The sequence below is a fragment of the Homarus americanus genome, unplaced genomic scaffold (genome assembly GCF_018991925.1).
Source record: "Homarus americanus isolate GMGI-L3 unplaced genomic scaffold, GMGI_Hamer_2.0 scaffold24057, whole genome shotgun sequence".
NCBI classification, from domain to species: domain Eukaryota; kingdom Metazoa; phylum Arthropoda; class Malacostraca; order Decapoda; family Nephropidae; genus Homarus; species Homarus americanus.
The window spans coordinates 84,498-98,929 of record NW_024746050.1 but is presented as its reverse complement, the minus strand read 5'-3'; the positions used below and the strand labels follow the sequence as shown (position 1 = coordinate 98,929).

Sequence of the window (14,432 nt, the reverse complement as noted above, 5' to 3'; positions counted from 1 at the left end):
ATAACCCATAAACTAACATTATAAATATCACGTCCGTAGGTGTAATTAAGTATTGTGTTGTGGTGAGCGCCAGCCAACCATAACACGCCACGCTGGCTTCTGGTTTATAACCCCACTATACTGTAATTTTATGTAGTGATTATTACATGTTACTGGGAGTGTCAACCCTGGGGGGGGGGGGGTCCATACCTGAGTGTAGGGATTTTTGTAAATATATTTTTCAAGATAATGCATTGAAAATAATTATTTGTTTTATTGTTATTTATTATTGGTATATATTGTATTATTATTGATGTACAATACCATTTTTATTTTATTCTAAGATCTGTGTGAGTATGTTGTTCTAATTTCCTTTCTTTTTGTATTTCAGGTTAGTTGACGCTACAGGCACACACGACTCATGCATGACGGTGAGCTGTATCTGTGTATTGACTGCCTCCCAGGTATAGTGTGTCACCGTCAGGAAGGTCCTGTAGTAGTGAGTGACAGATCAAACCTGTAGCGGGCGTGAGTGGCCTGGTTCCCAGCCTCGTCTGACTTTCTTTCTCACTTCTCCGTTTTTATAGCCACACACACACACACACACACACACACACACACACACACACACACCAGCAGGAAATATAAAGAAAGTAGCATATAAGTATTAGTGAAAGTTTAACCATCCTCAACAGCAAGTTTTTGTGTTCATTCTACGCTTTTGTTATCGATTGTCTTACACCGTTCTTCCCTGTGGTCAGCTGGTCGCTCCTCTCTTACTAACTTACCACTGTGTGTGTTTGTGTACAGTATAGGTACAGCAGTGTGTATTGTGGCGGTCTAGTCCGCGCTAATCGGGTAAACTCAACTCCGCGCCTATACAGCTCAGTTAAGTAACAACAATACTTTAATTATATCAACAGCAGTGAAATTAATATTACTTTTTAGTTACAAGCAGATTAGTTAGTTGTGTCGAAATAAAAAAAATAGTTTTAACATTTACAAAATAGTAGGCTTTCCCTTAACTTAATGGCGCATATTATTTTAATGCTTTGGCTATCGTGAGACTGCGAGAACTACAATAAATAACACTATATAATGCTTTATCAACTTTACTGATTCCTTTTAACAGTCCAAGAAAAAACGGGTTTACATTTCCCGCAGTGAGACCAGATGAAGGAGTTTCTATAAGTTAATTACGGCTTCTGTTGTCGCCCATATGTTGTTAGTCGTCTTGAAAGGTTCTTGGGGTGGGCCGCTCCAGGCTAGGCTTTTCTGGAGCTGTAGGTGGGTAGGTAGAGTGTATGCTGAGTAGACTGTGTTAGGTAGATGTGTTTTCTCAGATTGTTCGCGAGTCTCTGTTCTGATGTCTTATCTCAAAACCTCACGATTTTCCTACTTAAGACTTTCACAGGATTTGGGCTCCAAGTTCTCAGTACTCTGGAGTTTGGCATTTGAGTTTAGTACTGTATATAATTGGATGTGTTCAGTAACGAATGGTGAGGCTCTATGATATAATAATGTACAGGTTAGATTTTCTCGTAGTCCACCACAAATGAAAGGTGATTATAAGTGATGGTTTGTTGGGTAATTAGGAAGTTAGAAGGTAGCATCGACCACTGCAGTATTCCGTGTTTGTGGCGGGAGGGACGGACGGCAGCGCCACCGCACGTCCACCCATACAAGTTTCCCTCCGCCGCTAAGGAAGGAAAGTCATAGCTTTTCACTTGTAATTTTGTGATTTGCGTTTGGTAGATGGCGGTTTTGTGAATTTCTTTTTCTATTTAGCTGTCCGTGAAATAAACTCATACTGGTTTTCATAACTAATTCTCATATACAGTATATTCTCGAAAGTTCGTAATTTTATCTTATCACATATTTCATAAATACTTGAGGGCGTTCTTGGTAATTAATGAGGGTTTGGGGCCTGGAAGGGAGGGAGGGTCATGCTGTAGGCCGTCTTATCATCACTGTCCTCTAGGTGGTGTGTGTGATCAAAAGATAACATCCTTCTACTGCTCAGGATATTCAAACCTTTTCTACTACTCGTATTTCTATTCACTTTAGTTTATCTCTGCTGTCTTAGTATATTTGTGTTGATTTACAAGTTGTATGTATGTCTTCAGCTATATAATCTGTGAACGAGAAACAGGTTAATGCACTTCAAAGTTAATCCGTTAGTATCATCACTTGTCAACAGCAGTTATTTTCATTTAATTCTCAAGATATAAGTATTGGGTTTATCATTGGTATAAAGGCTCCACCAATCACGTTACAATTGTACAAAGGCTCCACCAATCACGTTACAAGTGTACAAAGGCTCCACCAATCACGTTACAAGTGTACAAAGGCTCCCAATCACATTACAGGTTAGAGGCAGGTAAGTCATATAGGATCACGATGTTTACAGACTTCAGGATGATCTTGAGAACACCTTTGCTTGTTAGGAAATATGTCTCAGTGAAATTTTGTTGACATATGAGTCATGTTTTGTGTCTTTGCTTTAATTCGTCAGTGAGGTAAGTTGTTTATCTTTAAATAGGAAACCTTTGTGTGTGTGTGTGTGTGAACTGGTCAGGTCGCAAGGTGTACAGGGAGGCTCGTTATGTGTACAGTAATTAATGGGTAGATTATCATACCTGAGTGTAGCCAGAGTGAGTGTTGCAGTACGGTACACAGGAGGGTAAGTGTAGGTGAGTGTTATTGCCGCTGCTGCTGTGTCTGTCTGTTATTCTCCTACAGCTGTCCGACACTTATCTCTCTGTCAGTTGTTTTATTTGTTTTCGTTGTTCATCATCGATCTACAGCCCTCGCTACTAATCGTGTGTTATCTTACGTTATTTATTGTTACATCTTGATTAATTATGATGTATTACGAGGATAAGACTATGTAGCGAGACGAGAATGAAGAGTAGACGCAGTAACGGAACTTTTGGTAGTGCAACGCGGCGGCCTCAAACCCACCCCTGGCGTCCACATCAGCTGGCCCTCACTACCGTTAACGCCCCACATACACGTTCTTCTGACGTAAATATTCTCCCCCTGTTCTTCCTGGGTTCTGGGAGAGTTAAGTAATGTTATTCTAGTCTTCCGGTTCTGTAAGTCATCCTCGTGTTGGGATATTCCGTCACTCTAGGGCAAGAAGTATTATCAGGCAAGTAAATAACCCTTCATTATCTAGAGTTCTAGATGAAAAAATAATCCTGAATGTGATGGGTAATAAGGGGTGTTATTGTGTGTGTGTGTGTGTGTGTGTGTGTGTGTGTGTGTAGCCGCCGGGGACGAGGAGTTCAACGCCCCCAAGATGGTGAGCTTGTGCCTCCTCCACCTTGCCACACACCGCCAGCCCCTCACAACACGCACCCTCACTCACAACACGCACCCTCACTCACAACTCACCCTCACTCACTAACTCACTCACCTCACACCGTCTACTACAGTACATCTTCACTGTTCATGGTTTGTTTTGCCTCATTAATCACGAAATTCACTCTTAAATTTATCTGATAATTGTCTGTATGTATGTATGTATCTGTACGTACGTACGGTGTATTTGTGTGTGTGTGTGTGTGTGTGTGTGTTTGTGTATGCCTGCGTATGCGTGCGTGCTTGTGTGTATGCTTGCTTGCGTGTATGCGTGTGTGTGTGGGTGACGTTCACGTTATGATTACTAGTCATGCAAGTAATGGTGAATAATACACACACACACACGCACACACACACACACACACACACACACACACACACACACACACACACACACACACACACACACACACACACACCTGTGCCTTCCTGCCACCACCAACACCTGACGGACGATGCCTCCTCACCTGCCAGGGCTCACGCCTATCCCCCCTCCTAGATAGTCCTTACCCCTTCCTTCTACACCCACTCCTTCATAGTCCCCCCCCCTACTAACCCTTCTCCTTTTTCACCTGATTATCTTCATACTGACCCCCCCTCCCCCAGCATCTTCCTTCCTCTCTATACCTCACCCTCTCACCACCAATCCCCCTCCGTCCACCAGGTCACCTCTGTATCCTAGTCGTCAATGTTTGTTTTTCCACTTCTCACTCACCGCCTCGAACACCAGAGTCTTATCCTGGGGTCGACCGTGTTCTTGTGTTATAATCTGGCAGGCTCTTCTCACTACCTATATACCTGTCCACCAGTATACCGGTCTGCTGTTTATAATCGTTAAATCAGTCTCAGTCCGTGTGTGTGTGTGTGTGTGTGTGTGTGTGTGTGTGTGTGATTCCCGTTTTTGATAGAAGGAGTTTGTCACCGCCGGGTCTTGCCTTGAGTGATGTTATCTTCTTTACCAGGTCTTGTCCTCTCCCTCTTTCTATATTTCTGACTCCTCTTGCCCTTCTACACACACACACACACACACACACACACACACACACACACACACGTAGTCCTCTTCTCATGTCTACAGCCTCCTCCTTCCTCCTCCCCGTCATCGCCCCCACAGTATAAGAACATCGTCCACACTGCAGGTCTTCACCCACTTCTCGCTGGCGCTGCGTCCAAACACCTCGGTCACCCCGTACCCTGTGGCCCTCTGCTGCTGTGTGTGTGTGTGTGTGTGTGTGTGTGTGTGTGTGTGTGTGTGTGTGTGTGTGTGTGTGTCAGGTTATATCTTAGGCGACACATGTAAGACCGAAGTTGTCTCTCTGTAGCTCTTTTTAGTATTCATATTTAATTTTCCAAGAGTAATAAACAGTCAATTTATGCTCGCCAGTATCTATAAAGTAACTACACCAGGTGGAGAGGTCAGCAGGGTAGGTGGTGTAGTGAGTGTGTGATCACCCAGCTGGTACAGGGTAGAACGTGAGGACCTTCCAAGATATGACAAGTTATAGGTCATGTGATGTCCAACTGGTTCATTTCTCGTCAGTTGGTTCACCTCAGCCCCAGCCGGTGGTGTGGAGGCCTCCGTGTAGGTGCAGCAGAAGGTGGGTGGTGGTGGTGGTGGTGGTTGCCCCTGACCGTAAAAACACTACTACGCCAGGAATCCCAAACGCGCGGCCACAGCACCAGCACCTGAATCCCTGACCGCCTCCAGGGGGCCCTCGGGGTACCCTGGGTGTGTTGGAGGGAATGTGAGTTCTGAGAGGCGCGTAAGGGAAGGAGAGGTGGACGAGTCTTGGGCTGTACACGGGGGAGGCGGTGCGTAATATGCATGGAGTTGTGAGTAATGCATGGAAGCTGAAGACGAGTCCTGAGTACACTTGGGAAATGAGGACAAATTTTGGGTGTACACAGAGAAGAGCGGGTAGTGCGTAGAGGGGACGGGTGATTAGCGTACAGTTGGCAGCACGTTGTGTATAGAGAGACGAGTAGGGGCAGTGGTAAAAATAGTTAAGTATACCCTAGCACGAGGTAAATGAAAACCATTTTCCATAATGGTATCGTTCGGGGCAAACCTTAAATTACTTGGGTGGACAAGTAAGTGCTCTTTGGCCACTACTGTAGTGATCGTAGGATCGATTACCAGCCCAAGGTCATGGCGACGCCCAAATCCATGAGCGTGGTCCTTATCCATCTTGTTTACTACGATTCATAACTCTCTCTCTCTCTCTCTCTCTCTCTCTCTCTCATGCAAACTTCTTAAAAACAATGTTATTTATTCAAGCCTGGAACAATTTTCTTTTGGTGAAATATTTACATAATTTCGATGGTTATAGGAAACAGTCGAGTCTGATTGACGTAGAGACGGACGGACCGACGTGTGGGCTGAGTCATACTCCCCTTTTATTACACAAGACAGACGGCATTGTTAGGGAAGATCGCTCGTGTTAAATAATGAATAACAATACCTCATAACACTGAAAATACACGAGTCTACCTGAGTTTACCACACCTGTCCCCCTCTCAGGCTGGTGACCCAAAGACACACCTTCTCTAGTGAGGTCGGGGCAGCTGACGTGGTAGTGAGGCTGGGGGGAGGCAGCGTAATGAACCCCCACAGATAAATACAATTAGCTGTGATAGAGATAGTGATGCAATGAAAGGGAATAATGGCACACTTAATGAGGACGTAATTTGATGAGTTGGGAGAGTGAGTTGCGCCATGAAGGGGTGACGTCATCATGATCTATTAAGAGAGAGTGTCATGTTCGCCACCAGAGGGCCAGAGTCTCTTGGTTGTGTGTGTAGTTCATTACGGGTGTTGCTTAACTAATCATGAAGTATAACTATCAGATGTACCCAGTGTTACGTCACTTATTGGACCAATTACAATATATGTAGTCTCATGTACCCAATGTTACGTCACACTTATTGGACCAATTACAATATATGTAGTCTCATGTACCCAATGTTACGTCACACTTATTGGACCAATCACAATACTGTATATGTAGTCTCATGTACCCAATGTTACGTCACACTTATTGGACCAATCACAATACTGTATATGTAGTCTCATGTACCCAATGTTACGTCACACTTATTGAACCAATCACAATGTAGTTAGTCGCTCTTGCCTCACCAGCCTTGTAACGCTCCTAATTGCTCACTTGTTGTTAAGGTATTCATTCATTGTCTTGCATCCATTCCTTCGATACATTCAGTGATTTGTAATATTAATGTGCAAGAACTTGATACAGAAGGCCCTCATGACTGTAGTGATGATGGAGATAAGAGACAACTTGGGTTTTATATTGGCAGGCGCAGGTATAAAGTTTTTGTTCTCGCATATTACGCTTCACTCCGTCACTTGGGGTGGGAGAAGGAATCCAGTTATGGTAGTCACAGTGCAGATTAGGCGCCATTTTGACACTATTCTCAATGTCGAGCTTTAAAGAAATATTATGAGTGTTCTTATATATTGTAGGGAAGGTAGAATTTACCCTGCAAGTCTCTGAGGATCTTACACAGTCCAAGGTAATGTTTGGTCAACTGGCTGTAATGGCGGCGGGTTGTGTGTGTTAACCTGGGATTTTGTTGTCTTGTTTAACCGTTGTCTGCTGCAGGGGTGAAATTTTGATTAGATAAAATAATTTGTAAGATTCTCTGTGTAAATAATAACATTACTGGGCGCTATGGGAATTGTGCTCTATGGCGCCAACAAAGGTACCGCCTCGTCCTAACTCTTGCATTTATGGCTTCGTCGCTGCTGCTGGCGGCGACTGTAGTTGTGGTCAGGGGAAGTAGAACCCATGACAATAACTCACACACCGCCTACCAGACTGTTACACTTTATCACAGAGAATGAAACACAAACTTTGGTCAGGTAAAAAAACAAACAAACAAAACTGGTAACTGCCTGCTTGTGGGATGGTCGGTGGAGAGGGAGGGGGGGGGAGGTGGATCCTGTTTCTTTTATCAAGCAAGAATGTTTTTAGTTGAGTTAGCCAACAGTGTGAACGGTGGTCATGGCTGGAGTGAGAGAACTACGGGGAGAAATTTCCTCCCAGCTTGTTCATGACGATGCTTGTTGTAAAGTATGGTGTTACAGATGTTACAGCCACAATGATAATGTATTCCCAGGTCTGGTTACAAATTTAATACGTAATACCTCATAAATTGGCGCGTGAGTTGGTCGATCAGTGCTGTCTGCGTCTAATGTAATGTACTACCGTGTGTATGTTAAGGAAGGTGTACTGTTAAGGGGTTTGGATGGTAGTAAGGTAATACACGTGCCCTTGACCGCTGCGTCCTGGGTTCAAACTACGTGAGTTAGATGTGAGAAAAATGTCATGCTGTGTGACTACCAAACATGACAGGTTTACTCCGGGTAATTGGGTTTCTTTCTGCACCAATACTGGACAATGAAGGTCTTAATAAATAACAAAGAACAGAATAGCCATGTCAGGATTGTTCTTGTCCATTATGTATCTGTGTTTTTCTGGTTAAATAAACCGTTTCAATACCAACCACCCGAACAGTGAGTAAACTGATGAGAGATGAAATGATAAATTGAAAAGAGTTACATTTGATATATTAAACCTTCACTAACCAGTAGGATACATCGTTCATAAACTTGCCTGCCAACCTTCACTCACGCACAATTGGTAAAGATATAATAGAAACAGGATGTATTTACTCACACCAGCCCGCGCTAACACTGGTAATAACATCTTGTGGTTACTGTCTCTCCCGCTACATCCCGCCTCATAATTCAAGAGTGTCGAAGCTTCTCTTTAACTTTGGGCTAAGCTGTAGACAAGTCAGTGTACTGTAGTGTTGGTCTCAGGTTACTTTAATGTTGACAAAATAAGAATGATGACAACTGCTCTGGTATTGCTCCTGGATATTCTTATTATGTAGGTATGTATGTGTAGAGACGTTCTGGTGGTGGAAAACGAGTGTGCTGGGTATGGCCGAAACAACCGTGGTCCGGGGCGGCGGCGGTCAGCTGGGCGGGCGTCTGGTGAAAGCGCGCGCACACTAACACACGTCTTTATGGTAATGAATTAGCAAGGGAAGGAGCGTAGGAATGAATGGTGAAAGTTAGTCAGGGGGATAGTGAGGTGGAAGTTACATTAACGAAAACCAGAAGAACACATCATGGTGCTTAAGAACAAAAATGATTCCTAGATGTTGGAACTTTGACTTTCTTATCCTGAAACAATAGACGTGTTGGGGGTTTACTGATTCATTTCTCACGACTTTTTCTTCTTTGAGGTTCACGTGAATGTCATTTTTAACGTGAAAAATGATGAAGGTGAGCGACTTAGGATTTTTAAACGACGCAAGTCACAACCCACACACTACAGCTGACAGTTCTGGGTGTTTGGTTAGATTAGGTAAGGTATACTGTACATAGACCGTGGGGGTATACAATTTCCAATATACCTTGACAGTGCGGGTATACAACAGTAATAAACAGTAAAGCAGTTTGACCAAGGCTAGCCAGTAGCAGCCATTGTGGGGGATATGACCTTTACTCCATATATCCGCCTCTCAATCGCTGCTCACGACCTCGGCTTCGTCGTAAGAATTTCCTCCCAGTTCACCGTTCTGGCGAACCCCCCTTTTCATTAGAAAATGAAAATACTTTTTCTTTAATGCAGTATAGTACTCAGGCGTTTTTGAATAGTAAAAAGTAATTACGATTGATCCCAGAATATCTCCTAATATCAAGTGCACATGGCCTCAAAGTACCCATGATTTTGGTCACATTTAAGAAAAATTCCGGGGTGGGCGCGCTGTGCTCGCCATGTTCCACCACCCACAACTTCTTGACTCCCTCTTTTGATATTCCTGGATCTGCCCCTGTGGCTATGTTGTGTCCGCAGATCAGAGTTTGGTAGAATCCACTCATAAGGGGGTAAGATATACACTGGTTTTCCATTTTCATGAAGTAGTTTGTCCGTAATTAACATAGCTGACACTAACCTAACTAGCCCAGCCTAGCCCAGCCCATTCCTAGTGAGCCAGGGCTTCTCTCCCTTAACTAACGCATCCCCAACCCAACCAGGTTATCTTAGTGTATGATCTACAATTAAACCACTTGCGGGTGTCAGGATAAACAAGGACCAATCAACGTAAATCATTCCTCGTTCCAGTGGATTTTACACTTGGCCGACCCAAACCCAACACGCTGTAAGGGCTGGCGTGTGTTGTGGCGGCGCCTGACAACCCTTGGTGGTGGGGCTGGCAGGCCTATGGAATTCAGCTAACCCGCCAGAGATAAAAGATCTTTCTCACTCACATACCTTACCCCTTAACCCCCCTCCCCACACACACACTCTATTATCCTCCTGTTTTATCTTTGCGATGCTCACTTGTTTTCTATTGATTAAACTTTGTTGGATTGTATCTTATAAGGTTTTATAATGTTAGCGAGAGAATTTGGCGGACTGACACATATTGTACCGGCGGCCACCCTGTTGAGAGCTTAACACCATATAATTAGTATTTTTTACGATATGTGAAAGTAGTTTTCCTAATATGTTACGTGACCGTAAATATCAAGGTCTAATTTATTTTCCCCTCAGTGACGCTATTGGAATGTTCTGGGTGATTATTATGTACGTAAACCACTCTGGAGAGATATACGTACTGATGTGTGTACGTATGACTGAAGAAATATGCGTGTACGTATGTGACTTAATAGGATATACATGTACGTTTAAACAACACATCCACAAGAACACGCACTAACAGACAGGTAATCAAACGCACTTGTATAGAAGACAAAAAAAATATTGTAATCCTCTCACTGAGCTAGACATTGACAATGGTTTACACGCACTGCTACCTCACCTTACAGTGTGGCGTAAACATTACTGTTACCTCGGCTATTAGTTAATATTGTTTATAAACTTGGTCATGGTGAAAGAGTTTTTATATACTGTACCTCAGAGACCATTGATGTATGATGTTTCGTGATTTACTGTATTCGGCGCCTGGGTTCAACTTTCCTGTAATAATCGATATATTATCTGTTTTCCTACATTTTGAAATAATTTCATTTCAAAGATAAAACTTGTCATTTGTTTATATATTATCCAGGGTATTTATTTAATTAGTTCCACAGTTGGTTTGTTGTGTGTGAGCCCGGGAGAATATGTGTAGCCTTTTGATGATTTTGGACGAAGTTTTCATGATAAATACCTTCCCTGATATACACCGCCAGTGATTATACCAGAGAATGTTTGAACGCCGCCAGGAAACTTGAGGTAGACTTGGCGCTCATGTGCTTCAAGTTCACAGGAGTCTCCAGTCACTGTGTTCGTCTGTCGGTAGTGCATTGAACTCGATAATCGATCCAAAATTAACTTTCTTTTGAAGTCTGACTGAAATGTTTCGCTGTTGTTCTGTTATGATCACCGAAGAGCTGCTCAGTGAGAAGAAACTTCCCGCAGAACTTGAACTTTTTACTCAATAACTTGGGAGATCTTCACGAAGTTTGTCGTGATGTTGCATATAATTTAACTGTGTTTATGTAATGGTTCTTAGCGACGTCATTCACAAGTACTTATGTATGTTCCCGCTGCTTGTTGATCCATAGAATAATTGAAGGTGAAGTAATAGTAAATCTGTCTCTGAGGTTTATACCAAGACCATTACTCGGCCAGTTGTCGCCTCGTACTAACGAAAGCTCTTGACAGTATTTCCTGAGTCCTGACATATTCAGTCGGGTATCTTTAATTTGAGGAGAGTTAACGTTTCTGATAAATTTACTAATGCATTTGTACATTAATCTCGTCCTTTTTTATATCACTAAACAATATTACGGTACATGTGGATAACACAGAAGTAGCTGTCCCCTGAACAGTTAACCGTTGACCAGCTTCGAGTTATAGAATTAACTTATCAAATGTGTTCTAAGTTGAAAAGGGACGTGGTTAGCGAGTCTGATACAGCTACCCAATAAGACCAGAATATAAGCGGCTGCCCACATACATGAAGGCTGATATAGAGTCTTGTGTGTAGTGTGGTGTAGCGTGGGGGGGGGGGGCACTACTGGTAGGTGTAGTGCGCCGGAAATGGCTAATCGTCTCTAAGGAATCCACATTCTTGCGGCCACCCACTGTCACACATCACGTTAAGCCATGAACCTGTGATTGTTGACTTGAGTTGTCCGAGAGATGGCGAATGATAGCGTGTTAAACCTCATGGATAACAAAAAATAGCCCCTCAGCTTATTTTACCTTAAGATTTACCAACCTAACCTAACCTAACCTGATATAATTTAACTTGAACCAACCTAACCTAAAGTAGCTCCAGGTAGCGTTTTTTTAATTAGCAGGTAAAATAAGGTGGGAGGCTATTCTTCAGATGCCCTAACCACACTACAAGATAATACTGTAATTCACTTTCAGTCTCTTGTGCAGTGTGTGAAAACAACAGAAGTTCCCAGAATAATAAAACAACTGTTAAATAGAGGCCGGAAGAATTGATACCGTACACACAGCTGTCCAGTCCAATATGTGAAGGTTGTTGACCGGTGGAGAGCGAGAGAGAAACACAGCCTAGTGTTATCAATACTAGGGTACATTAAGTCTTTTCCTCTACCAGTGTGATTCATAACGCCTTCCTCTGTTGAAGATGCATTTAAATTAGACAGTAACACAAAAAAGTAAGATAATGCAAATAAGAAAGTCGTGGTCTTTGGTTGCTTAAAACAATATACTGGTTAGGGATTTTTCTTCCTCTTCCTCCCCCTCCCTCTCCACTCCTCTCACACTTCCGGGCTGGATGGAACAAACAAGAACGTTAAACAAACATTCTCGAGGTTGTTTATTCTGTGTTGCCACGATGAATGATGTAGTCCTACACATACATACATGTTGGTGCTACGCGTTAACACTTATCTACATACACCTGAACATGGAAGCAGTTGGAGTGACTTGTTACTGGTGTTAGGCCAACGCTTGTGTTGTGGTCCAGAGTTAACGATCCTGGTGGTAGTTGGTAGATTAAACAGTCTTGATCTGTTGAGGTTATTTTTACGGCGGTGTGTGCCGAGGGGTTCATTCACTTGGTTTCTTTCGTATTTTTTCCTTTCATTGTTCCTCCCGAACTCTTAGCAGGGAAGACTATTATAGTGTATCAAGGTGTTGGTTGTCTCAATCTATATTAATATTTCGATTCTGTTCAAATAACTTTTAATAGCCTTGATTTTTTTCCATACAGTACTATATTTGCCTAAAGACCACCCTAACTAGAGGTGCCCATACCGAGGGAAGAAGCAGCTACGGTGTCAGTCACCCCTAACTATTTGTCGTAAACCTTAAAGAAAAAAAGAGCCGCATACTTTTACAACAAAACTTTATTTTTACCAGACATAATTTATAGCAAAGTTATCTTTTAAGGATTTTGTTAGTTTTTCATTTGTCTTCTTTAACAAACATAGTACATGATGGTTATTTTATTTCGTGTTTGGGTTTTAAATTAATTGTTTTTAAATCTTGTTAATGTTTACAAAATTCCTGACATTTAACCTATTGTTTAATTTTTTCTCGTTTATTTTTTTATTGTTTTCTTTTCCCCCAAATTTCCCAGATATTCCATTTCTTCTGTTACCCATTTTTTATTGTTTTCTTTCTCCTCAGGTTTGGGTCAGACTTGGTATTGGTGGAGAGTTACGAGCAAAACAACTTTACTGAGGGTCTAGCGCACCTCACTCTCGACCACCCTACCAATAGCTACTGGCTGGGTCTCGTCTCCCTCAATGACCTGTCCACTAACACCCTGGAGAGTGCTGGAGGCAAGCATGTCTCCCTCTACTCTGGTAAGTATCTTCTATCATAACCATTTAGGTGCTGCTATAGCGTGTGCAGTCTACAAGATATTTAGGTCAGGTCAGGTTATGTTAGGTTAGACTGAAGATATCTTTGTAGACCGCACGCTATAGTAGTACTGCCATTTTTGTACACTCATATATTTTATACAATTACACATCACACACACACAGTAACATTAACATGTGTATTAGCTTATTCAAGACCAGATTTGACCAACACTGGTGCAGCTACAGATACATTCTGGAGCCAGCATATGCCCAGTGTGTAATAGAGACGTGACCGATCACCCAAGCATCTAAAAAGCCGATCACCGGCGAAGAGGATAAAGTAAACTAAACTGAGCGTGAAAAGAGAAACAGACACCATCACCCATAATCATATGCAGTACAGTGCTGTAATAACACACACACACCTCATCACATGTAAACATACACATCAATACTCTATCACACAACAACACATGCAGTGACATACACTCTATTTGAGGAGTTACGCGGTTACAAATATTTGGGAAGAGCCGTAATAATACAAATGTATGTAACCAACTGGTCAATATAATTTGTTTACATTTAATTTCACCCTAGATTGCTTGTTGGCTTTCTTAACATCGATGGTTTTAATACCCTTTTAATCTTTAATTAAATTTGGTTTATTGGTTTATGTTAGTTAAGTTTGTTCAGGTGCTTTAGTTCAGGTGAAGTAGCAAGACTGAAATCCTGTGTACATCAGCTTGTACAGGTGTGACAGATGTGTTCACTTGTTCCACAGGGTTCTGGTCTCAGGGTCAGCCTCAGGTGTCTGGCGGGGAGTGCGTCAAGGCGAGGCTCTCCGACCAGCATCAGTCATGGGAGCTGAGTACCTGTGAGTCCCTCCTGCCCTTCATGTGTCGCGTCCAGGCCTGCACCAAGGGCGCCATCCTTTGTTCCAATGGCAGGTGTATTAACAAGGTCAGTTGTAGTGATGGTTTTTGTAAAACAGGATAAGTTTTATTTGCGGGCTCTCCTGACTTAATTTTTCTGTTATGCTCACCATTGCCAGTGAGGAGGGGGATAACTTTAAGCTAGTATTTCAGCACTGCCACCAACCTGTATCTCACTTGAAATGGATCTTGGTACTGTACTGAACTAGTACATCTGCTCAGCTAATTACTGTACGGGGTGTCCCAAAAGTCCATTACTCTTAGGCAGAATTCACCATTAATCTAATTTTCAACAAACTTTCAAACTGCATGCCATGGATCAC

General features: G+C 42.6%; 1 protein-coding gene across 2 annotated transcripts in view; it reads left to right on the top strand.

The window, feature by feature from the left end:
- The window catches only part of LOC121878905, a 99,771-nt gene that overhangs the window by 59,523 nt on the left and 25,816 nt on the right, over nt 1-14,432 (top strand). For both annotated transcript variants that reach the window (XM_042385344.1, XM_042385343.1), the window contains exons 5-6: nt 12,999-13,177; nt 13,959-14,137. In XM_042385344.1, the coding sequence (XP_042241278.1) occupies nt 12,999-13,177; nt 13,959-14,137 (358 nt within the window). The remainder of the gene's footprint in view (nt 1-12,998; nt 13,178-13,958; nt 14,138-14,432) is intronic.